At 43.6% G+C, this 27,348-nt stretch overlaps 1 protein-coding gene across 1 annotated transcript in view; it reads left to right on the plus strand.

The window, feature by feature from the left end:
* The window catches only part of LOC141167250 (interleukin-17 receptor E-like protein), a 213,946-nt gene that overhangs the window by 121,824 nt on the left and 64,774 nt on the right, over positions 1–27,348 (plus strand). Inside the window, exon 6 of the mRNA XM_073654688.1 lies at positions 15,897–15,963. Within this exon, the coding sequence (XP_073510789.1) occupies positions 15,897–15,963 (67 nt within the window). The remainder of the gene's footprint in view (positions 1–15,896; positions 15,964–27,348) is intronic.

Here is a 27,348-nt window from a genome sequence, read left to right on the forward strand (position 1 = left end):
TTTATTTTTACGGATTAATTTGTGAAGGATCTGGGGGTTCCAAGTGCTCACTATGCATCTAGATAGGTGCCTTGGGGGGTCTAGTTTCCAAAATGGGGTCACTTGTGGGGGAGCTCTAATGTTTGGGCACACAGCGGCTCTCCAAACGCGACATGGTGTCCGCTAACAAATTGAATGGAAAATCGGCTCAAATTGTTAGCGGACACCATGTTGCGTTTTGAGAGCCCCTAATGTGCCTAAACAGTGGAGCTCCCCCACAAGTGACCCCATTTTGGAAACTAGACCCCCCAAGGCACCTATCTAGATGCATAGTGAGCACTTGGAACCCCCAGGTGCTTCACAAAATGATCTGTGAAAACAAAAAAGTCCTTTTTTTTCACAAAAATTTTCTTTTAGCCTAAATTTTTTAATTTTCACATGGGTAACAGGATAAAATGCATCCTAAAATGTATTGGTCAATTTCTCCTGAGTACACTGATACCTCATATGTGGTCATAAACCACTGTTTGGGCGCATGGCAGGGCTCAGAAGAGAAGAAGCACAATTTGACTTTTGGAGCTAATTTTCCATTCAAAAAGTAAAATGGCGCTCCTTCCCTTCTGAGCCCTGCCGTGTGCCCAAACAGTGGTTTATGACCACATATGAGGTATCAGTGTACTAAGGAGAAATTGACCAACAAATTTTAGGATGCATTTTATCCTGTTACCCATGTGAAAATTAAAAAATTTAGGCTAAAAGAAAATTTTTGTTAGAAAAATAAAAATGTTCATTTTTTTCTTCCATGTGGCTTTAGTTCTTGTGATGCACCTGAAGGGTTAATAATCTTCTTGAATGTAGTTTTGAGTATCTTGAGGGGTGCAGTTTTTGGAATGGTGTCACTTTTGGGTGTTTTCTGTCATAAAGACCCCTCAAAGGGACTTCAAATGTGATGTGGTCACTAAAAAAATTGTTTTGTAAATTTTGCTGGAAAAAAGATAAATTGCTGATGAACTTTGAACCCTTCAAACTTCCTACCAAAATTTTTATTTTTTTCCAAAATTGTGCTGATGTAAAGTAGACATGTGGGAAATGTTATTTATTAACTATTTTGTGTCACATCACTCTCTGGTTTAGTAGAATAAAAATTCAAAATTTGAAAATTGCAAAATTTTCAAATTTTTTCCCATATTTTTGATTTTTTCACAAATAAACGCAAATATTATCGACCTAAATTTAATACTAACATGAATCCCAATATGTCACGAAAAAACAATCTCAGAATCGCTAGGATCCGTTGAAGTGTTCCAGAGTTTTTACTTCGTAAAGGGACACTGGTCAGAATTGACAAAAATGCCAAGGTCTTTAGGGTCAAAATAGGCTGGGTCCTGAAGGGGTTAATAAACTCCTGGGTTGCTTTGGCTTTATGTTTTGGGTCATTGTCTATCAGTAGTATGAAACGACGACCAATCAGTTTGGCTGCATTTGGCTGGATCTGAGCACACAGTATGGCTCTGAATACATCAGAATTCATTCGGCTGCTTCTGTCCTGTGTCACATCATCAATAAACACTAGTGACCCAGTTCCACTGGCAGCCATGCATGGCCAAGCCATCACACTGCCTCCGCTGTGTTTTACAGATGATATGGTATGCTTTGGATCATGAGCTGTACCACGCCTTCGCCATACTTTTCTCTTTCCATCATTCTAGTACAGGTTGATCTTGGTTTCATCTGTCCAAAGAATGTTCTTCCAGAACTGTGCTGGCTTTTTTAGATGTTTTTTAGCAAAGTCCAGTCTAGGCTTTTTATTCTTGATGCTTATGAGTGGCTTGCACCGTGCAGTGAACCCTCTGTATTTACTTTCATGCAGTCTTCTCTTTATGGTAGATTTGGATATTGATACGCCTACCTCCTGGAGAGTGTTGTTCACTTGGTTGGCTGTTGTGAAGGGGTTTCTCTTCACCATGGAGATTATTCTGCGATCATCCACCACCGTTGTCTTCCGTGGGCGCCCAGGTCTTTTTGCATTGATGAGTTCACCAGTGCTTTCTTTCTTTCTCAGGATGTACCAAACTGTAGATTTTGCCACTCCTAATATTGTAGCAATTTCTCGGATGGGTTTTTTCTGTTTTTGCAGCTTAAGGATGGCTTGTTTCAACTGCATGGAGAGCTCCTTTGACCGCATGTTTACGTCACAGCAAAACCTTCCAAATGCATGCACCATACCTCAAATCAACTCCAGGCCTTTTATCTGCTTAATTGAGAATGACATAACGAAGTGATTGCCCACACCTGTCCATGAAATAGCCTTGGAGTCAATTGTCCAATTACTTTTGGTCCCTTTAAAAACAGGGTGGCACATGTTAAGGAGCTGAAACTCCTAAACCCTTCATCCAATTTTAATGTGGATACCCTCAAATGAAAGCTGAAAGTCTGAACTTCAACTGCATCTGAATTGTTTTGTTTAAAATTCATTGTGGTAATGTCTAGAACCAAAATTAGAAAAATGTTGTCTCTGTCCAAATATATATGGACCTGAGTGTATACATTCTTTTTCTAATGAAAGTCAATTAATGAAATACTTGTTCAGCATTCTTATATGAGGTTGAGCCCTAAGGTGTCAGGAATCGTCTTGTGGAGGGCAAGGCGTTTATAGTACAGACTTCCTCCACTAGTTGAATATTCATGGTACCCTTATGAGTCAGTAGGCCATACATAGTTTTGGAAGGTTGCATTTGGCTTCCATGATTTTTTTAATGAGTTGTTCAATATTTTTCCTATTTTGTATTTTGCGATTCACATGAATAATATGCAGCTATGAAGTTTTGTTTCCAATTGGAAAAAAAATAAAATGTTGTTACAAAGGGGTACCCAAAATAACCCGGAATTCATTCATATAAAACAGTGTATTTATATGTAAATTTTGAAAATTCAGTCTCCTTCAAATTACTCTGTATTCGTAGCCAGGTGATTGTCTCTCTCTGGTCAGGGGTGAGTAGGCAAGGTGTGAAATTTGCTGCATCTCATTTCATGATAAATTTCTCTGTTAAAATTCGCTAACAGAAACTCTATGAAATCCCAATCAACTCATGGAGTTCATTAATGGTCTGATGGAGATCTTCCAGAATGGTTTGATGAATTTTTTATCACATTTGCATCAGTTTAACAATAAAGAAAAGTAATAAAATAGGTGAAATAATGAACAACTCCTTTGGAAAAAAATCCCTGAAACAAAAAACACAACCACGTAAGTTGAGTTACCATATACACTCAGAAGCATTCAGCAAACATTCACCTAGCAAGAGAATCTAATAGTACAAGTGTTCCAGCCTTTTGCAATATATATAGCTGATATACAATGTGGACTGCTTTATATACAAAGATTGTGGTACTTATTTTCATGCTTGTTCAGCAGCTGCAACTGCGGTGCTGCTTTTATGCATCTGTTCAGCAAGTTGATGTGAAACACATAAAAATCACTATTCAATTAATGGTCAGCTGTATTGCAGTCTTTTTGCAATGCACATATAACCATGAAAGGTTACGCATCTCAAAGATATTGGTGGAGAAAAATGAATGGTTATGCATATTCTACTGATAAAAAATATGTTTATTCTAATATTGTGTAAAAAAAAATAGAATACTGTTAAAAGCTGGACTAGCATATTGGCATAAGACACATATTTGACCTACATATATTAATAAAAGAAATCCATAATAACTCATAATATGCAAAGCAGTTGTGACCTTTTCTCTTTTTGTCTAACTGGAATTTCCTTCTAAGAATTAAAACAAGGTTTGACTGTTTTTTTTCCCTACAGAATAAGTGACAAGTATCTGATCGCTGGGGAACCCAAAGCTGGGATCCCCACCAGCTTTGGGTCCACCAGTATGCTCTGTTCATACTCCTTGAGAATGTCAGAGATAGCTAATCGCAATCCCACAGATTTAAAAAAAAAGCGATATGCTTGGGGGTCCATGTGGATGTAGCGATCAGGCATTTTTATCCTATCTTGTAAGCATGTCATAATTGGTTGCAATCTTGGTACAACCCCTGTAAGAGAATAATCTCATTATAATATGAAGATATGAAGTCATTATGGATCAGATTTGTGGGGGTACTATTTGCTTAGCTGGGAACAATTGGGTGTATTGATTACTACAGATCAGCGTGTTGTTGTCTGTTGTCAAACAATGCGATATAGGCAGTTACAAAAGGAATATCTACCCTGGAGGAAATGTGTAGCAAAGGTGAACCATGTTCTGAAATACTACCGCGTGCTACGACATTATCAAAGCTTTTCTTTATAGTGAAGCACAGGACAGTGAAGGTTTGCATAGCGTGAAGAAGTGAGTCTATAACAATATACAATTTGCTAAAATATTTTCTGATCTTGATGCATGTCAGATATGCAAGAGTTCATAATTTTTAGAGTCAGCAGCACAGGGAAATTCCCACTACATTAGTCATGTTTCTATAAGGGCTCCTTCGCACACACTTTTTTTTAACACCTTCCTGAAAATGGACCTTCTACTGCACCTTATTTGTGGTAATTTAACGACAATAGAGCATAAAATACAACCCTGGTGATGTTGGGGGCACAGAATTATGGGCACAGTATAATCAGAGCCTGGCTTCAGAGTTTCAGAGAAAGCATAGGTCAAAGAGATAAGACTAATCCGGGTTTTTCCAGATGCCTCCAGGTGATTGACAGGTCTCTCCCTCTGTACACACCTTGGAAACACCTGTCAATGGGCTAGAGTGGTGCCATGAGAAGCCGGATCTATAGTCTCCAGCTAGATCTTTAAAACTATGTTTTCTTTGGAATGCCGGATCATTTCAAAGAAAAATCTACATGACTGCAAAGTGTCAGCCATACTCTGATTCATGCTGCTTGTGGTTTGGATGTCATGAATCGACTGATTCGTTAAAAAATCAATTCTGCAGCGTCAAAACCGCAGCAAATCTGCACCGTGTGCACATACCCTTAGGGTATACCGTTAGGGTTATCTGCACCATTTCCGCACCTAATATGCAAATTAGGTTACTTGCGGTTTTTACATGCGGTTTTGCCGCATGCGTTTTTTGATGCGGTTTTTATGCATGCGTTTTTCATGTCTTCATGTTGAAATTAGAGAATATTTTTTTAAACAAACTTTATTGATCATCATGTAGGGTTTTTGTGTGCGTTTCCGCTGCGTAAACTCACTCAAAACACGCATGCAGTTTTTACGCATGCGGATTTTCCTCATCTAATGCAAGTCTATGGGGAAAATCCACATGCGTTTCCGCAAGAGAAATAGACATGCTGCGGATCTGAAAAACGCACCTCATGTCAGTTTCTGCAGGTGATCCGCAGGTGCACAAAAACGCATAGTGGGCATGGGATTTCATATACAGAGCCCCTAAGTGCTAGAACAGCAGAATCCCCCTCAATTGACCCCATTTTGGAAATTATACCCCTTGGGGAATTTATCTACAGGTGTAGCGATGATTTTGACTCCATGGGTTTTTTCCAGAAATAAGCAGCAATTGATGTTGTTGAGTGAAAATTGCAAACTGCCGTTGTAGTGCCCAGTACGTTGCAGTGACCAGTACGTTATGCGCAGATCGTGATTCTGGAGACATGCACCCATAAATTGGGTGGACTCTCATTACTACAAAAATGCTAAACATGTGGACGCTAAATGTGGTTTAGGCACACTGAGGCTCAGAAGGGAGAGGGGCATTTGGATTTGGGAGTGCAGATTTGCTGAATTCCTTATAAGGGACAAGGAGCCATTTTTCTTTTCCAGAGCCTATGTACTACCAGTAACGTAGAAGTGCCCTATATTTATGTTAACAGATGACGGAGTGAGGACTTGCTTTTTTTGTGGATGGATTTGAAGCTTTTGTTGGGAACATTTTACATAAGATTTTGGATCATATTTATCCTGCGCTCTACGCTGAACACTTTTTTTTGGGTTTCCATCTAAATCTTCGAGTGACGTGATCCAGTCACTAAAATGAGGCAGCAGAGTTACTCTGGATTCCATCTGCCTTCTGTTCAGCATTTTCCTTCTTTTAAGAAGTGCACAAAACTGTGGTCAACCGAGCTTTTATGCACACCTAAAACAACGATAGGACAGACAGCATCCACAGTGACCCCCATCTGCCCCATTATAGGGAATCTACCGCCGGCGGTTTCGTTTGAAACCTTGGTGTAAGCGCTCAGCGTAGAGTGCATTATAAATGTGTGCTGAGTTTTACTGCTATCTTTGGAAGGCAAAATGAAAAAAACCAACAGCAGATGAAGAATTGGTTTTATTTTTTTTTACGCCGTTCCTCTTGCGGTAAAAGTTGTATCATTTGAGAGCTTGTTTCTTGTGGACAAGTTGATGTTTTTATGGGACCATATAACACATAACATTTTTTGATCACTTTCTATTCCGATTTTTGAGAAGCAGAATGAACAAAAACCAGCAAATCTTGAATTGTTTTTTGAGGTTTTTTTATGGTGTTCTCAGTGTGGTAAAAGTGATAAGTCAACTTTAGGGCATGTGCCCACGACACAGAATTGAAGCCGAAAAATTCTGCAGCGTTTCTGCATGTTCTTGGCAGTAAAAACGCTTGCGGATTTTACACACGTTTTTTACGCGTTTTTGCAGCATTTTTACATGCGGATTTGACTTGCGTTTTTCAAATGCATTGTGACCTCAAATCCGCATGCAGAAACACACAAATAATGGACATGCTGCGGATTTTTCCGCAAGGAAAATCCGCTGCGGAAAATTCCGCAGCATGGGCACAGAACATGCAGATTTTCATTGGGGATCATGGGGCACAGAATACCAAGCGTTTTGCAAGCATTTACGCTGCGGAAATTCCACAGCAAAAACGCTTGAAAAACGCATAGTGGGCACACAGCCTTAGGCTATGCGCCCACGATGCAAAATTGAAGCAGAAAATTTCCGCAGTGTTTCTGCATATCTTTGGCAGTAAAAACGCTTGCGGATTTTACACGCGTTTTTTAAGCGTTTTTGCAGCGTTTTTACATGCGGATTTGACTTGCGTTTTTCAAATGTATTGTGACCTCAAATCCGCATGCGGAAATGCACAAATAATGGACATGCTGCGGATTTTTCCGCAAGGAAAATCCACTGCAGAAAATTACGCAGCATGTGCACAGAACATGCGGATTTTCATTGGGGACCATGGGGCACGTATTACTAAGCGTTTTTCAAGCATTTACGCTGCGGAAATTCCGCATCAAAAGCGCTTGAGAAAGGGTATAATAGAAACAAGTGCGCCAATTCTGCATTTATCACCCACTCCTGGTTTTGGCTCCCACTCTTGGAAAAAATACTGACTGAATATTGATAGTGGGGCCATGGTCTTATTCTTCAGATCAGTTTAAAGCGATACTACATTTATAAAAAAATGTTTATGTTTTGCTGCTTTTACATAATAAAAACTATTTTTTTAGAAAACAATATTTGTTTTTGCATCGCTGTATTCTGACAGCTATAAGTTTTTCATTTCTTCGCTGACTTAGCTATTTTGTACCTTTTTTTTTGAGGGACAAGATGATGTTTTCAGCTATGCCTTTTTCATTTACATCGTCTTTGTGATCACGTTTTATTCCACTTTTTGTTCAGTGATATGATGAAAAAGCACTTTTTAGCCTTTTTTTTTTTTTTACCATGTTCATTGAAGGGGCTTATTAGCGTGATAGTTTTATGGGGCGAGTCATTTCGGACGCAGCGATATGAAAGGTTTACTTTTTTTTTTTTACATAAAAATACATAAAAAAGTACATAAAAAAAAATACATAAAAATACAAATTTATGGGTACCATATTCAGAAATACACTGCTCAAAGCATAAAGGGAACACTCAAATAACACATCCTAGATCTGAAGGAATGAAATATTCTCATTAAATACTTTGCTCTGTACAAAGTTGAATGTGCTGACAACAAAATCACACAAAAATCATCAATGGAAATCAAATTTATTAACCAATGGAGGCCTGGATTTGGAGTCACCCCCAAAATTAAAGTGGAAAAACACACTACAGGCTGATCCAACTTTGATGTAATGTCCTTAAAACAAGTCAAAATGAGGCTCAGTATTGTGTGTGGCCTCCACGTGCCTATATGACCTCCCTACAATGCCTCGGCATGCTCCTGATGAGGTTGCAGATGGTCTCCTGTGGGATCTCCTCCCAGACCTGGACTAAAGCATCCGCCAACTCCTGGACAGTCTGTGGTGCAGTCTGTGGATGGAGCGAGACATGATGTCCCAGATGTGCTCAATCGGATTCAGGTCTGGGGAACGGGCGGGCCAGTCCATAGCTTCAATGTCTTCATCTTGCAGGAACTGCTGACACACTCCAGCCACATGAGGTCTGGCATTGTCCTGCATTAGGAGGAACCCAGGGCCAACTACACCAGCATATGGTCTCACAAGGGGTCTGAGGATCTCATCTCGGTGCCTAATGGCAGTCAAGCTACCTCTGGCGAGCACATGGAGGGCTGTGCGGCCCTCCAAAGAAATGCCACCCCACACCATTACTGACCCACTGCCAAACGGTCATGCTGAAGGATGTTGCAGGCAGCAGATCGCTCTCCACTGCGTCTCCAGACTCTGTCACGTCTGTCACATGTGCTCAGTGTGAACCTGCTTTCATCTGTGAAGAGCACAGGGCGCCAGTGGTGACTTTGCCAATCCTGGTGTTCTGTGGCAAATGCCAAGCGTCCTGCATGGTGTTGGGCTGTGAGCACAACCCCCATCTGTGGACGTCAGGCCCTCATACCACCCTCATGGAGTCGGTTTCTAACTGTTTGTGCAGACACATGCACATTTGTGGTCTGCTGGAGGTCATTTTGCAGGGCTCTGGCTGTGCTCCTCCTGTTCCTCCTTGCACAAAGGCGGAGGTAGAGGTCCTGGTGCTTGGTTGTTGCCCTCCTATGGCCCCCTCCACGTCTCCTGGTGTACTGGCATGTGTCCTAGTAGCGCCTCCAGCCTCTGGACACTACGCTGACAGACACAGCAAACCTTCTTGCCACAGCTCTCATTGATGTGCCATCCTGGATGTGCCGCGCTACCTGAGCAACTTCTGTGGGTTGTAGAGTCCTTCTCATGCTACCACGAGTGTGAAAGCACAACAAACATTCAAAAGTGACCAAAACATCAGCCAGAAAGCATTGGTACTGAGATGTGGTCTGTGGTCCCCACCTGCAGAACTACTCCTTTATTGAGTGTGTTTTGATATTTGTCAATAATTTCCATCTATTGTCTATTCCATTTGCACAACAGCATGTGAAATTGATTGTCATTCAGTGTTGCTTCCTAAGTGGACAGTTTGATTTCACAGAAGTTTGATTTACTTGGAGTTATATTCTGTTGTTTAAGTGTTCCCCTTATTTTTTTGAGCAGTGTATAAAGTGCATCTCACTAAATTAGAATATCATCAAAAAGTTAATTTATTTCAGTTCTTCAATACAAAAAGTGAAACTCATATATTATATAGAGTCATTACAAACAGAGTTATCTATTTCAAGTGTTTATTTCTGTTAATGTTGATGATTAAGGCTTACAGCCAATGAAAACACAAAAGTCATTATCTCAGTAAAATAGAATACTTTATAACAACAGCTTGAAAAATGTTTTTAAAATCCGAAATGTTGGCCTATTGAAATGTATGTCCAGTAAATGCACTCATTACTTGGTCGGGGCTCCTTTTGCATCAATTACTGCATCAATGCAGTGTGGCATGGAGGTGATCAGCCTGTGGCACTGCTAAGGTGTTATGGAAGTCCAGGCTGCTTTCATGGCAGCCTTTAGCTCGTCGTCTGCATTATTGGGTCTGGTGTCTCATCTTCCTCTTGACAATACCCCATTGATTCTCTATGGGGTTAAGGTCAGGCGAGTTTGCTGGCCAATCAAGCACAGTGATACTGTTGTTTTTAAACCAGGTATTGGTACTTTTGGCTGTGTGGACAGGTGCCAAGTCCTGTTGTAGAATGAAATTTCCATCTCCAAAAAGCTTGTCGGCAGAGGGAAGCATGAAGTGCTCTAAAATTTCCTGGTAGACGGCTGCACTGACTTTGGTCTTGATAAAACACAGTGGACCTACACAAGCAGATGACATGGCTCCCCAAACCATCACTGATTGTGGAAACTTCACACTAGACCTGAAGCAGCTTGGATTGTGTGCATCTCCGCTCTTCCTCCAGACTCTGGGACCTTGATTTCCAAATGAAAATTGGAACTCTGGGACCTTGTAGAGTGTGTCAATGACTGCCTTCTGGACATCTGTCAAGTCAGCAGTCTTCCCCATGATTGTGGAGCCTACTGAAACAGACTAATGGACCTTTTTAAATGCTTAGGAAGCCTTTGCAGGTGTTTTTTGTTAATTATTTTAATTTACTGAGATAATGACTGTTGTGTTTTCATTGGCTGTAAGCCATAATCATCATATATATATAAATATTATTTTGTGATTTTTTTAAAATTATTTGTACAATTTTTTTTTCTTTTTTTTACTTTATTACTTAGTCCCTTCATGGGACTTTAACTTTTTCACTTTTTAAGTCTGATCGCTGTTATAAAGCATTGCAATGAACCAGCAGTTACTGCGTCCATTGTTTGTGTTGTGGTGCAACAGTGGAGTGTCGCACTCTATCTGTTTTCTGCCGTATAATTTGACTACCTTATTTGTGCTGAATCTTTGGCATTATACATATATATCAAACTCTGACTACAGTGATTTATTTTTGCAAAGATTTGATCCTTCTAATTAGTTTCATCAAGTCTTTATTGTTCCAGGTTGTTTTGGAGCTAAAACTGGGTATATAATTCCTGGTTAGGGATCTTGAGATGCACTTCATATGTATTCATGTGCTTGGAAAACTGATTCTATTGTCTATATTTTCTTCTGATCTTACAGATCAGTTACCATATCTATCCTAGTTTTTGCCCGGAACTATGGCCCATTAGGGCTTCTGTAACTCCCATCCCGTTGCTATTTATCTTGTACTGCTCATAGTGTGTTGTCCGGAGGGAAGTACTGGGAAAGAGAAATTAGACCTAGCGGTAAATTGATTTCCAGATAGTCCCTCAGGGCAGTACCATTATTTCCCCTCCATTATGTTTTCTCTTGTAGATGAGTTTCTATTGCTTCGTATAGACCATTTGCATCCAACCTTCTGTAGTACTTTGAAAGACACTGGAGGGTGGAGGTGGGAAAGGCCTTTTAACCTCTCTGTGATCCTGTCCCTGTATAGGCCAAGGAAGACTACCTCCTGGTGTGCTGTCTTGAGGGACTACCTGGAAATCGAATTACCGGTAGGTCTAATTCTCCGTCGTTTTTGCTCTACCCAAACAGGAATACAGATGGAGACTAAATGTCTACCTGAAATAAATAAATAGATTTCTTTAACAAACAAAGTTCATGATGGACATAATTTCAGTCCTGATCATTTTAAAATAGGGTCATTATGTATCAACTTTTGGCTGATCAGAAGCCTATTTACACATGCTATTTGGCATCGTAACAAAGGTCATAGTTCCTGTGGCTAAATTTCTTTATCTCAGGAGTATTCATGACATAGCTTACTTTAACAATTGCTTAAAAAGGAAAGCGCTGGAGTGGAACTTCTAATTATCTGACTCAAGCACATGGGTTTCTTCTGAAACAGAGCAAGTCTCAACTGGAACCTAATAAAGAAAAGCAGCATCTCGGATTAATTATTAACTCTCAGGGTTCTATGTCTGCAGTTATCAGGTCAGCTATAAGCATGCCAGGGTTGAGGACACCCACCATCGAAGCCGATGCTTTGGGCATTATTCTTTTTGAGACATTTTCAAGCCAGATTTCTCTTTGGGAGAAATGACCCTTCACCCTGGATCAGACTTAAAGGGAATCTGTCACCAGGTTTTTGCTACCTCATCTGACAGCAGCATAAGGTAGGATAAGAGACCCAGATTCCAACAATGAAGCACTTAGTTTACTGAGTGCAGCTGTTGTGACACAATCGCAGTTCTTAGAAATAGAATGCAGCAGAACTAAGAAATTTGACTCTGTCCACACTAGGCTCTCTATGCACATTGTCTATAGACAGTGAGCTGCTTATCACAGGAGGGGGCATGGCGGAGCGACTTGGCACCAGGCAGCTAGTCACAGCAATGATACTGTCCTAGTGATAAAACCTTCATTGTAGGGAAACAACAGCACACACCCTGATAAGTGACACATCCTTGAATTCAGTATTTTAACCCTTACTTCAGATGTCCTTAGATTACGTAGCAGAAGCCTGCTGACAGATTCCCTTTAATAGATTTTGCAGGTGACTTCAAGGGAGCTCACAACTGCAGGTTGAATGTGCCCTAAAATGACTAGCTCTCAGCCTTGGAGTGCTCAGTCAAGCACATTTTTTTATTCTTCTCCCATTAATCCTACTGTCACTTAGCTCCAATTTATGTCACCAGAGGACAAAGATTAAGAAATACATTTTACTTAACTGATGTTTGCTTTTCCTCGAGTTTTAATGCAGCCCTGGTACCTTCCCATTTATTTTGTGTCTTTGCAGTTAATGCTTAGATCTTTCAGAGTCCAAAAGGATATAACGGGATTGGATGTCTATAGTTAATTAAACATTTGATTGCTAATTATTGTGATTCCTTTGTCATAAGTAATATTGGGAGGTTAATCAAATAATGCTGCCTTAAGAAAAATACATTTTCAGGTAAGAAAATTTTATTTTTTGTGCAACAGTCATAACAGACACGGCTGCCACAAGGAATTTCAGGGCCCCAAACTGGCAAAATTTTTGGTCCCCCTTGAGACTCCACCCCAGCTCCGCCCCCATCCCTCAAACCTTCTACAATCCGACTGCACACTTTTGGAAAAACTCCACTTCTGCACCACATCCTCACCAATCACACATTCCAGTTCCCAGTGAACACCAGATCACAAACATAGCCATCAGCTTTTGTTTTGGCCAAAAGATTTTTAAAGCCGCCACCACCACGATAAGGTAGACTCTTCTGGTCGGGCCCTACTCTACTCTAACCTATTAAAATTTTCTTAAAATATACAATACTCTTTTTAGGTATATTTTTATTTATTTTTCTTTAAGGGAATGTGTCATATACATTTTTTAAAATGACCAATAATACCACATACAAGGATCAAATACCACTACACCATGGCCAGACCACATATTACCACCACATAGTGACCGAATAATACCACATACAAGGGACAAAAACCACCACACCATGACCAGACCACATATTACCATCACATTGTCACCGAATAATACCACATACAAGGGTCAACAACCGCCACATCATGACTGGACCACATTTTACCACCACACAGTGACCGAATACTACAATACTGATCATTAATAAAAAAATACAATACTAATATTACCATAAGTGCCATTATACACTAGAGCTCTGTACATGGTATATAGTGTATAATGTAAAAAATACAATTGTATCCAGCTCACTCAGCACGGGCTGAAAGCTTGTATAGGCCACAAGAAATGAAAAAAAAAATATTTTTTTTCCCATATTGGATGCTGGACTTTTTTTCTCCATCAGTGTATAATGTAAGTGTACAGGTAATAGAATGATCACCAGTGACATTATACACAGGAGCTCTGTATATAGTGTCAGTGTACAGATAATACAGTGATCACCAATAACATTATACACAGGAGCTCTGTGTATAGTGTACAGGTAATACAGTGATCACCAGTGATATACACAGGGGCTCTGTATATAGTGTCAGTGTACAGGTAATATAGTGATCACCAGTGACATTATACGCAGGAGCTCTGTATATAGTATATAGTGTATAGTGTCAGTGTACAGATAACACACTGACACATCGGTGACGTCTCTAGGTGAAGTCCTTCATCTTCGCTTTTCTCCTTTCCTTCATCCAGCACAAACTGCCATCACTTCTTCCAGCCAGGACTTGTCTCTGCATAAAATAACACAGTTATCTAGAGCACATTCCCCAACTTCTACATTACATAGCTGAATACAGACGTGCACCCACCATTAAAATATAATTAGTCATTATGCAACCCACCATTCCAAATATAAATGGTAATCCACCACTGTGCCCCCACTAACTGTAAATAGCCACTTCCCCACCTAATAAATATATAAATGAATTAGAACCTGTACTCTTTTCCCCAATTTATTACCAGTCACACTCTGTCAACCTTCTCTGTACCTCCTGCACCCCTGATTCATTATATTTATATGCACCCTCTGCCCCAATTCATTATGTCATGTCAACGCTGTTCTCTGATATCCGATCTGACCTGGACTGAGTAGGTTACGCCCCTTCCAGTGACATCATTCCCTCAAAAAATCAACTCTGATCTAGTAGCTACCATGAGGGAACTGCTGCAGCCTGTGGAGCTCCGGTAAGGAACTGAGCGCCAAGGTGTCACAGCATGGGGCCCCGTGAGCAGAAGCACAAGAGGGGGGTGCCCCGACTGGGCCCGGGTCCCCCCACTGTACTGCTGCTCACGGGGCCCCATACAACAATAAGGGCAGTAATGCCCTGATGGCGGCCCTGATAACAGAAGTGAGCAGCAAGCAGCTCCTGCACTACTATAAATGAGCAGAAAAGGTCATGCCCATCATTCTTAGCTACCACTGAGGTGGGTGTAACTTCGGTAGCATATAGGACATGGATAGTGAAGAACAGTGTACTAGCCATGGCTTCAACTTGGCAGTGAGCTGTCCTTGATGCCACAGCTGGTGGTTTCTGAAAATTTACCTGACCTTTGGAACATCAATCAAGCCGGAGGCAGGTGGGCCAGTCTAACTTCTCTGAAAGATCACTTTACATAAGTGACTTCATAAAGGACTTGAATACAATCTTCGTAAAATTTTTACCTCTTCTCAATCCCTTATGTTTGTATACAATGCTGTGCAAAAATATTTGCCCCTCATCTGATTATTTATATTTTTGCTAATTTTGTATGAAGAAACAGAAAAAAATAGTATGGAAGAAAGAGAAAAAAATAGTATGCAAGAAACATGGGATCACCATCAGATATAACATGAATAAATACAGTAATGGCAGAAAGTGTTGGCACTCTTGAAATTGTTCCAAAAAATGACGTATTTCTCCCAGAAAATTATTATAATTACACATGTTTTGTTATACATGTTTATTTCCTTTGTGTATATTGGAACCACAAAAAAAAACTGAAAAGAGGCATATTGGATATAATTTCACACAAGACCTCAAAAATGGACCCGACAAAATTGTTGGTACCTTTCTAAAATTGTGGGTAAACAACTTTCTTTCAAGCATATGATGCTCATTCAAACTCATCTGCGGCAAGTAACAGGTGTGGGCAATATGAAAATCACACCTGAAACCAGATAAAAAGGGGAGAAATAGACTCAATCTTTGCATTGTGTCTCTGTGTGTGCCACACTAAGCATGGAGAACAGAAAGAGGAGAAGATAACTGTGTGAGGACTTGAGAACCAAAATTGTTGAACAGTTTCAACAATCCATGTCCTCACATGTCCTCCTGGCGGACCAACACGCTGTCCCGACATGACGCAATGACGTCACTGCGTCGGAACACTGATGTCTGCACAGTGCGCCGGCGCTTCGGTCACTAAACGTAGAGCAGTAGAACAGGGACATCGTATCTCCCTGCTTTACTGCAGATAACTATATTGGCGTGCTATGCACGCCAATGTAGTTAAGGGTAGCGACAGCTCCGGTTGGGCCACTCTGAGCGCTGGGCTGGGGCAACCACACCCTCTGCCCCCCCAAGTAGCTAAGCTACTGGTAGACAGTTATAAATTTGTATTGTTTCTCTGTTATTTAAGTGTAATACATTCAATGAATCATAAGAAGTGTTCTTTAATATTTTTCTAGATGCATCAAAAGAAAATGCAAGGGAACAGTTTGTTGAAATCAAAAGTGAGACACCTAACACAAATAGGTGAGTATATAGCAGCAAATAGATTGAAAACACAATACATGTGTATTCTGATATGCTTTATATTGTACGTATGTAATAATGAAATCTCTGCTCTCAGTATATCTCTATGGCCTCTTAACAACCCAAAGGAGTTGTCCTCTTTCAGCAACCTTCTGCCCACAGGCTCAGTTATGAGAAAAAAAGCTTTACTTAAAGAGAACCTATCACTATTTTTTTCAATTTAAAAGCACATATAATAACATTGATGATTAAAATTATGAACAAGGCATATACAAATTGGGAGAAAAACTCCCTTTCTTTTCATGAGTCTATCAATCAAATGAGCCGAATTCAGCTTAATGGGAATCTGTCAGGTTATTTTTGCATACCCTACTAATAGTATCCTGAAATAGGGCTTGGGCAGCCCTCTCTGGATATGTCATTTTTATTAATGTACGTTACCCAGTTGTGTTGCTGTAAGCCCAGGAAAATGTATTGTCTTGCGCCAGTTAATCAAATGTACGTTAATGCTAAATGAATATTCACCCCTTCCCCTGCCCATAATTCCGCCCACCACTCTGCAGGTGTCAGTGATTTAGGCAGACTGCCATATGCCCGAGGATCACATCGCAATCCTCTGACTGGCCATCTGCTCTGCTGACCTGAGCGTGACAGCTGCATAATAATACATGCTGTCACGTTCAGGTCAGGAGAGCAGACGGCCAGTCCGAGGATTGCAATGCGTTCCTTGGGCATACGTGTTTACATGCACACGGCTAGCCAAGCGTATATAAATGACAAATTAAGATTTACCCCATAACCCCGCCCACACCTCTGTGGTGGCGTCACTGATTGGGTACAATCAGACTGCCATGTTACTCGCCTGAGGATCGCATCACAATCCTCGGACTGGCCATCTGCTCTCCTGACCTGTGTGTGAGAGCATGTATTGCTATTTAGCTGTCATGCTCAGGTCAGGAGAGAAGACAGCCAGTCCGAGGATTGCGATGCGATCCTCGAGCGAGTAATATGTCAGACTGATTTCCCCTCGTCAGTGACACCAGCGCAGAGGGGTAGGCGGGATTATGGTCAAGGAAGGGGTAAATATTAATTTTGTATTTACATATGCTTGACTTGCCGGCGCACAACAATAACTTTTCATGTGCTTACAGCAACACAATGGGGTAACGTTCAACAATAAAAGTTACGTATTCTGAAAGGGCTGCCCAAGCAAAAATGACCTGACAGATTACCTTTAAAGGGAACCTGTCAGGTCCCCCGTGCCCTCCAATCCATCAGCATTCAGCTATTTGTGATTATACCCCCTCCCTAACCTTCCCTGTATAAGATAATTCAGTTAAACAAATGCTTTAAAAAAGCATTTATAACTAGTGATGAGCGAGCACTAAAATGCTCGGGTACTCGTTGCTCGGGTTGACCAAATTGGAATACTCGGGTGCTCGACCCGAGCAACGAGCCCAAAGAAAGTCTATGGGAACCTCGAGCATTTTTCAGGCGGCTCCCCCCGGCGGTCTGCAGAGGGCCTAAAAATTGCCCAAATCGATGGGAACAGTGCTCAAATGACATGGGAACAGCATGGGGATGACCCATGGAAGCATTTCTGACTCCCAGGTCACTGCTGTTTACAACGTTGTCAGAGTATTACGCCACTTTTACGGACTCACAATAAAACATACAAAAACAAAACCAAAATGGATTTTCCTGGGAAATATGTTAAGGAACATCCTTTCCAGGGTAATGACTTGTATAGAAGGCAAAATAAATAACCAAAACCAAAAATACTCCTCCACACCTTGGGCTATGTTCACACGCTGCGTTTTTGATGCGTTTTTGCACTTTTGCATTGCTTTCAACCAAGACAAATGCATTCACTGGGAAATGTAATTTTAACATTTTACAACCTTATCTGGCCATGTGGTGTGTAACACATCATCAGACACATGCATACAGTGCTGAAAAGACATGGGAACAGCATGGGGAAGACCTCTGGAAGCATCTCTGACTTCCAGGTCACTGCCTAAAAGTGTACCCATCATAAGTGATCCTTGGCGCATGCGAAGATGCCTCCCGCCATGCACCTGTCGTTGCAGACATGCAACAACCACCGTCCACATCCTTGTCCCACTGCAGCGTTCAGTTGTCCCTATCCCATTCCTTGGAATGCAAGCACAAGTATGCAGGCAGCCAGCCAGCCACCCACCCACAGGCTGCAATACTATACTACCAAATTTTTGACAGCTGCTTGCACTTGAAATGTGGCTTACTAAGCTCGTGGAGGCGGAAGCTTTTCACAACCTCATGCCGGCCGCGGCCGGGTGTCCATACTCGGTCCCCAGCCGTCACTATATTTCCTGGTATCACCTCCGCCTTCCACAAGCACAGGTCCCACAACATTTAATTTCTTGAATACAGAGTTGGACAATGGCCTGATCTGTAATGCGGTTTGAGAAATAACATGCATAAGCATGGCCGATCCACATTAAAAAAGCAGCCATAGAGTGTCCGGGAACCTTCCCCCACACTTTTCTTAGCCAGGGCTGCTTTTCGGCAGGATTGGACGGGCCCACCATAGCACCGGAGACTCCTCCGGCGGGCCCTGGCTTCTCCTTCAGGAGAGTTCATAGTGCCGAGGTGAGGCCATGATGATGATAGAGGCCACCATCTGCTTAGTTTTCTGTTACTTGGAATGCAAGTGCAAGTATGCAGCCAGCCACCCACCCACCCACCCACAGGCCGCAACACTAAACTGCCAGATTTCTGGGCAGCTTTTTGCACTTGAAATATGGCCTTTTAAGCTCATGGAGGCTGAAGCTTTTCACAACCTCATGCCGGCGGCGGCCGGCTGTCCATACTCGGTCCCCAGCAGCCACTATATTTCCCGGTATCGCCTCCGCCATCTACAAGCACGGGTCCCACAACATTACCCGTGCCCTCCCCAATGCACTTACTGGGAAAGACCGTCTAACCACAAACACGTGGACAGGTGAATGTGGCCAGGGACGGTACGGAGCCAGTCCACAACTTTTTTTGCTGACAGTTGTATTTAGCTTGGCGAAAGGACTGGCATAGAGGGAAACCCTATCTAGCCTGCATGTCATTTCTCACAGGAAGTCCTCTAATGCAGCTTGTTGCAGAAGCAATGGCAGCCCGTCCAACATCAACCTTGTAGGTGGTGCTTTGACACACATACACACATCTTTCTTTGCACATTTAATTTCTTGAATACAGAGTTGGACAATGGCCTGATCTGTAATGCGGTTTGAGAAATAACATGCATAAGCATGGCCGATCCACATTAAAAAAGCAGCCATAGAGTGTCCGGGAACCTTCCCCCACACTTTTCTTAACCAGTGCTGCTTTTCGGCAGGGTTTGGACGGGCCCACCAGAGAACTGGAGACTCCTCCCGAGGGCCCTGACTTCTCCTTCAGGAGAGTTCATAGTGCCGAGGTGAGGCCATGATGAGGAAAGGAGAGGGTCTGCTATACAGTTATAGGGTATGCAGTGAGTCCAACGGCTGACTAATTTTAGGAAAAACCCCACTAAGAATTTAAAGACACACGGAGCAGGTCCACAGTAACAAGGTACGACATGTTCCCATTAGAAAGGAGAGGGTCTGCTATACAGTTATAGGATATGCAGTGAGTCCAACGGCTGACTAGTTTTAGGAAAAACCCCACTAAGAATTTAAAGACACACGGAGCAGGGCCACAGTAACAAGGTACGACATGTTCCCATTAGAAAGGAGAGGGTCTGCTATACAGTTATAGGGTATGCAGTGAGTCCAACGGCTGACTAATTTTAGGAAAAACCCCACTAAGAGTTTAAAGACACGTGGAGCAGGGCCACAGTAACAAGGTACGACATGTTCCCATTAGAAAGAAGAGGGTCTGCTTTACAGTTATAGGGTATGCAGTGAGTCCAATGGCTGACCAATTTTAGGAAAAACCCCACTAAGAATTTAAAGACACAAAGAGCAGGGCCACAGTAATGACAAATTCCCATTAGAAAGGAAAGAGTCTCCCATAGTGTTGGCCTATGCAGTGAATGCAAGGGCTGCCAAAAACTTGGATGCACTCCAATGACCCTTGGAAGAGACGTGGAGCAGGGCCTCATAAAATTTTTTTCCCATTAGAAAGAAGCAGGCCTCCGATACTTCTAATGCCCATGCACTAAGTGTATGGGCTGACAAACATTTACCCCTGGGGGGTATACATGAACATACTGTATCAAAGAATTTTTTTACGGGCATCATAAAAACCCTTTAAAAAAATTAGTTGGGTGTTGCATCACGGACCACAGTCACCCTGGTGATATGGTGGTGGAGGATGAGGAGAAGGAGGAGGACAAGAGCAAATAGCCAAAATCAGGAAGCATATACCCATGTGTGGGTGTGAAAGACACTGGATTGGAGTTTATGTTACGCTGTTCATTTTTATAAGAGTCAGCCTGTCAGCATTTTCAGTTGACAGGAGGATGCGCTTATCAGTTAAAATTCCACCAGCGGCACTAAAAAGCCGCTTGATAAAACGCTGGCAGCAGGGCAGGCCAGGACGTCCAAGGCATAGAGAGCCAGTTCATTCCACGTATCCAGCTTGGATACCCAATAATTATAAGGCACAGCGGAATCACGGAGGACGTTGATACGGTCGGCAAGGAACTCCCTCAGCATCTTCCCAAACTTTGCACTCCTTGTGAGAGTACCCCGCGCCTCAGGGCCTGTCCGATGGGAGGGTCTGAGAAAACTCTCCCAGAACTTTGACAGTGTTCCCCTGCCTCTGCTGGATTGAAGTTGTGTCTCTCTCGCCTCTACTCCTTGGTTGTCCAACGAAGTGTGCCCTCTGCCGCCAGCGTTTTCAGATGGGAATTTTTTTAATAGTTCTAGTGTTGAGCGAACATGCTCGACACTGCTCGCTACTCGGGATGTTCGGCGAGCACCGAGCATTTCCGGGTTACTCGGGCGGGAGCTCGGGTCTCCACCCTGCATGTTTGGCGCTCTTTACAGAGCCAATGAACATGCAGGGATTGCCAGCCAGTCACTGTAATGCTGCAGCCATGTTGGTTGTGGGCATTACAGTGATTGGCTGGCCGCACAGCGTCACCTCGAGTATTTAAAACTGGGCGCCGCCATCTTGGACACAGTCGCTCCGGATTAGACAGTGTAGGGACAGCGCTGCTGATTTAGGGAGAGATATAAATTGCAAAATAGTTAGTGTGGGGTCTGTAAAGGCTGCCAGAACAAACAAACAGTCCTTTTCAGGACTAATATCCATCCCAGATACCAGGCAGGCAGGCTGTATAGGAGACACAGAGGTCCCAGCTTCCACTATGTTTACCCAGTGTGACGTCAGAGAGATGTACCGTCCCTGGCCACAAGCACTTGTCCACGTGTCCGTTGTCAGGTGGACTCTCCCAGTAACTGCGTTGTTGAGGGCACGGCAGATGCTTTGGGACACCTGCTTGTGTAGTGCGGGGATGGCACACCGGGCAAAATAGTGTCGGCTGGGGACCTAGTCCCGAGGGACGGCCACCGCCATAAGATTGCGGAAGGATTCCGTCTCCACCAGCCTAAAAGGCAGCATTTCCAACGCAAGCAGTCGTGAAATGTATGAATTTAGGACTGTGGCCTGTGGGGCGTTAGCTGCGAATTTCCGCTTTCGTTCAAAGGTCTGGGATATGGACAATTGAACGCTGCGGTGGGACGTGGACGTGGACGTTGATGCTGTTTCTTGAGAAACTGCCATAACAAGTGAAGACTGAGAGGAGGGGGCATCTTTACATGCAGTATGGACAGGGGATTGCCTTGCACACACAAAGGGGGTTCTATTGCACGCACAACAGTGGAAGAAGCAGTGGTGACACCCGCTGACACTGCTAGTGGACCCTGGGTTTCGCCCATCAAAGTCGGGTGCTTTGCTGCCATGTGCCTGATCATGCTGGTGGTGGTCAGGCTGGTAGTTTTGTCACCCCTGCTGATGCTGGCATGGCAGGTGGAACATATGGCCTTTTTGGGGTTATCAGCAGAGTCTTTTAAAAAATTCCAGACTCTGGAAGACCTACCGCTTGTACTGGCAATGTCCCTCGTGTTGGTGTTACGGGGAACGGTTGCCTGCCTTCTGTCTGCGGCCACCACACTGCTTCTTCCTGCCTGTTGGGGTACTCTGCCTCCCTCCCCCTGTGTGCTGCTGGCCTCACTCTGCATGTCCTCCTTCCACATTGGGTCAGTTACTAGATCATCCACCACCTCCTCCTCTTCCACTTGCGCACCACGATCCTCCTCCTCACTTCCTGGCAATTGTGTCTCGTCATCGTCCACCTCTTGTGACAGATTGCCAACATCGACTTCCTGTGGCCGTGGCTGTTCAAATATTTGGGCATCGCAACATGGGATCTCCTCTTCCACCACTTCAAGCGTATCAGGCGAGGGGCTCAAATATGGAAATGGACCAGTGAACAGCTCTTCAGAGTGTCCAAGTGTGGGATCACTTGCTGTCTGACGACACTCGGCATGGTGGGAGGAAGGAGCATCATGGTGAGGAGGAGTATGCGGTCGAGACTCACGGCTACTAAGAGTTGACCGTGTGGAAGACAGACCAGAGGTCGTGGTGCCCAGGTAACTGGAAGTATTATCTGCTATCCAATTAATAACCTGTTCACACTGATCAGTTCTCAATACTGGTGTTTTTCTGTGCTTCCCTAGTAATTCGGTCAAGAAGTGGGAGCGAGAAGATGTGGCTGTTGGTTGTGGCACATTTTCACCTTGGCCACGGCCCCGTCCTCTGCACAAACCATCACCAGAACGTCCACTTCCATGTCCCTTGCCACGCGCCTTGCCCATTGTAAATGAAGTAAAATAGCTTACACTTGCACTATCAATGGAAAAAGGGTAACAAAGAGTAGATTAGAACCGTGGAAGAGGAAAACCACAGTTATTGTTTACTGGGGTATACCACACTTTTTTAAATAGAGATATTTGCGGCTGAACACTGAGCGACACACTCAAACTGCTTTTTTTTTAGATACCAAAGGCCCAAAACTGGATAGTACAGCGATTTGGCCCGTGGAACTGCGAAACCACACTGGGATGTCGGGCCTACACAAGACTATTTTCAACAGATATATTTTTGCGTCACAACAGTCAGGAGACACTACTGTTTTTCTTTACGGAAAAAACTACCAAAAGCTGAATAATAGAGATTTTTTACCGTGGGATGGCAAAACCACAGTTATTGTTTACTGGGGTATACCACACTTTTTTAAGTAGAGATATTTGCGGCTGAACAGTGAGCGACACACTCAAACTGCTTTTTTTTTAGATACCAAAGGCCCAAAACTGGATAGTACAACGATTTGACCCGTGGAACTGCGAAACCACACTGGGATGTCGGGCCTACACAAGACTATTTTCAACAGATATATTTTTGTGTCACAACAGTCAGGAGACACTACTGTTTTTCTTTACGGAAAATATACCAAAACCTGAATAATAGAGATTTTTTACCGTGGGATGGCAAAACCACAGTTATTGTTTACTAGGGTATACCACACTTTTTTAAATAGAGATATTTGCGGCTGAACTGTGAGCGACACACTCAAACGGTTTTTTTAGATACAAATGGCCCAAAATGGATAATACAGACGTTTGAACCGTGGAAGTGCAAAACAACACTTCTGTTTCTCTAGCCTACACCAGACTATTTTCAACAGTTATATTTGTGTCTGAAAAATCAGAGACACGCTATTTTTTTGGGGGGGGGGACACACCAAAAGGTTAATAAGACGGGTATTTGTACAGTGTGAAGGAGGAAAAAAAAGGAGGATTTAGATGAAAAAAAAATGATTTTTCCTGGCCCCCGACACCTGGTGCTAAGTCCAGCAATTTCAGCAACATGAGCACACAGGACTGTAATGCAGCGTTTGCTGGTATAACCACTGTGTCTCCTATACAGCCTGCCTGCCTGGTATCTGGGATGGATATTAGTCCTGAAAAGGACTGTTTGTTTGTTCTGGCAGCCTTTACAGACCCCACACTAACTATTTTGCAATTTATATCTCTCCCTAAATCAGCAGCGCTGTCCCTACACTGTCTAATCCGGAGCGACTGTGTCCAAGATGGCGGCGCCCAGTTTTAAATACTCGAGGTGACGCTGTGCGGCCAGCCAATCACTGTAATGCCCACAACCAACATGGCTGCAGCATTACAGTGACTGGCTGGCAATCCCTGCATGTTCATTGGCTCTGTAAAGACCTTGGGACGGAACACATCCTCTCCACACCGAGGATTGCGGGCCCTATGTCAGTCAGAGTTGCCCCCACAGTGTACAGCTCCAGCGCATCCTCCTCCTCCTCATGTTCAGCCTCCATCTCAGATATCACCACATCAGTTACAAGCTGGAAGCATTGCAGTACTGCCTCCACCAAGCGGCAACAGGCTGTGCTGAAACTCATAAGCTTAGGTGATAAACCTCACACTGCTTGTGAGTTGTGGACAGCTATGAAAGAGCAGGCAGATCTGTGGCTCAGACCGCTGAACCTACATCCCGGCATGGTCATGTGTGACAATGGCCGTAACCTAGTGGCGGCTCTGAGGCGAGGTGAGATCACACACATACCATGCCTGGCTCATGTGCTTAACCTCGTGGTTCAGCGGTTTCTTAAATCGTACTCCGAGTTGCCAGATCTGCTTGTGAAAGTACGCCGCCTGTCAGCTCATTTTCGCAAGTCGGCTACAGCTTCCGCCGCCCTTGCTGTGTTGCAGCAGCGTTTGCAGCTTCCGGCACACCGACTGGTATGTGATGTCCCAACACGTTGGAACTCTACCCTCCACATGTTGCAAAGGATTTGTGAGCAGAAGAGAGCAGTTGTGGAGTACCAGCTGCCACAAGGCTGTCGATATTCAGGTCAGACTCCACACATAAGACCTCAGGAGTGGACCTGGATGTCTGACATATGTACCATCCTGACAAACTTTGAGGAGGCAACCAAGATGGTGAGTGGCGATGACGCCATCATTAGTGTCAGCATCCCACTTGTCTGTCTTTTGCAACGCTCTCTGCAGAGAATTAAAGAGGAGGCATTGCAGCCAGAGTATGATGAGATGGATCAAGAAGCCATAGCGGGCGATTACACACAGCCCAGCCTCATCTCATCCCAACGTGCATTGGGGGACAATGAGGGAGAGGAGGAGGAGGAGGAAGAACAGGAGCTGCTATCATGCGTTGTAGACGGTAGTACCTGTACAAGTGTCATACCGTCGGTTCAGCGTGGGTGGCCTGAGGACAGGGGGGAGGAGGAAGAGGAGGAGGAGGAGAGCATGGTCAGTCGTCATCTTGGTGAGGACACGGAAATCTTGCCCGTTACCAGTCTGGCACGCATGGCTGACTTTATGTTACGCTGCCTTAACCGTGACCCTCGCGTTGTCAAAATGTTGGGTGACAGTCATTACTGGTTGGTGGCACTTGTAGACCCCCGCTACAAGGAGAACTTTCACTCTCTTATTCCTGAGGTGGAGAGGTCTACAAAAATGGGGCAGTACCAGAAGGCCCTTGCTGCAGAACTCTTAAAAAAATTCCCATCTGAACACGCTAGCGGCAGAGGTCACAGTTCGTTGCCCAACCAAGGCGTACAGGCGAGAGAGATGCAACTCCAATCCAGCAGAGGCAGGGGAACACTGTCAACGTTCTGGGCCAGTTTTCTGACACCCGTCCAGCTTACAGGCCCTGAGGCGCGGGGTACTCTCACAAGGAGTGGAAAGTTTCAAAAGATGGTGAGGGAGTACCTTGCCGACCGTACAAGCGTCCTCCATGATTCCTCTGTGCCTTTTAATTATTGGGTATCCAAGCTGGACACTTGGAATGAACTTGCTCTGTACGCCTTGGAGGTCCTTGCCTGCCCTGCCGCTAGCGTGTTTTCGGAGCGTGTTTTTAGTGCCGCTGGGGGAATTATAACTGATAAGCGCACTCGCCTGTCAACTGACAATGCTGACAAGCTGACCCTTATCAAAATGAACAAGGGCTGGATTGGGCCAGACTTCTCATCACCACCAAATGACAGCAGAGTAACATAAAGTCAAATCCACTGTGTTATTTCGGGAGGTGTATTCACATGCATCGCTTCACACCCACACATGGGTATACGCTTCCTCGTTTCGGCTGTTTTATCTTCTTCTCCTTATCCTCAGCCTCCACCACCACTATACCACCAGGGTGCCAGCATTGCAAGTTCCTCCGTCCTTATTTTTGGCAGCTTTTGCTTGCAAGGCATAAGCAAATACTATGGGACACCCACTCCCCAATAATAGGACTTATGTTTGTAATATGCTGTACTGCATGACTCTTGTAAGGGGCATTGCAAGTTGCTCCGTCCTAATTTTTGGCGGCTTTTGCTTGGAAAGCATAAGCAAATACTATGGGACACCCACTCCCCAATAATGGGACTTATGTTTGTAATATGCTGTACTGCATGGCTCTTGTAAGGGGCATTGCAAGTTGCTCCATCCTAATGTTTGGCAGCTTTTGCTTGGAAAGCATAAGCAAATACCATGGGACACCCACTCCCCAATAATGGGACTTATGTTTGTAATATGCTGTACTGCATGGCTCTTGTAAGGGGCATTGCAAGTTTCTCCGTCCTAATTTTTGGCAGCTTTTGCTTGCAAGACATAAGCAAATACTATGGGACACCCACTCCCCAATAATGGGACTTATGTTTGTAATATGCTGTACTGCATGGCTCTTGTAAGGGGCATTGCAAGTTGCTCCGTACTAATTTTTGGCAGCTTTTGCTTGGAAAGCATAAGCAAATACTATGGGACACCCACTCCCCAATAAGGGGACTTATGTTTGTAATATGCTGTACTGCATGGCTCTTGTAAGGGGCATTGCAAGTTGCTCCGTCCTAATTTTTGGCAGCTTTTGCTTGGAAAGCATAAGCAAATACCATGGGACACCCACTCCCCAATAATGGGACTTATGTTTGTAATATGCTGTACTGCATGGCTCTTGTAAGGGGCATTGCAAGTTGCTCCGTCCTAATTTTTGGCAGCTTTTGCTTGGAAAGCATAAGCAAATACTATGGGAGACCCACTCCCCAATAATGGGACTTATGCTTGTAATATGCTGTACTGCATGGCTCTTGTAAGGGGCATTGCAAGTTGCTCCGTCCTAATTTTTGGCAGCTTTTGCTTGGAAAGCATAAGCAAATACTATGGGAGACCCACTCCCCAATAATGGGACTTATGTTTGTAATATGCTGTACTGCATGTGACACGCCCCCTGGGCCGTGTGTACACGTGTGTGGGATACCCGGTGCTGGGTCTCTGGGGTCTGTAGTCTCCCTGGCGGTGACCCGGTCCCCTGGCTCAGGCTGGTCAAACCAGTGGCAGTCTT

The sequence above is a fragment of the Phyllobates terribilis genome, unplaced genomic scaffold (genome assembly GCF_046119375.1).
Source record: "Phyllobates terribilis strain yellow unplaced genomic scaffold, ASM4611937v1 Scaffold_11__3_contigs__length_659146591, whole genome shotgun sequence".
Lineage (NCBI taxonomy): Eukaryota > Metazoa > Chordata > Amphibia > Anura > Dendrobatidae > Phyllobates > Phyllobates terribilis.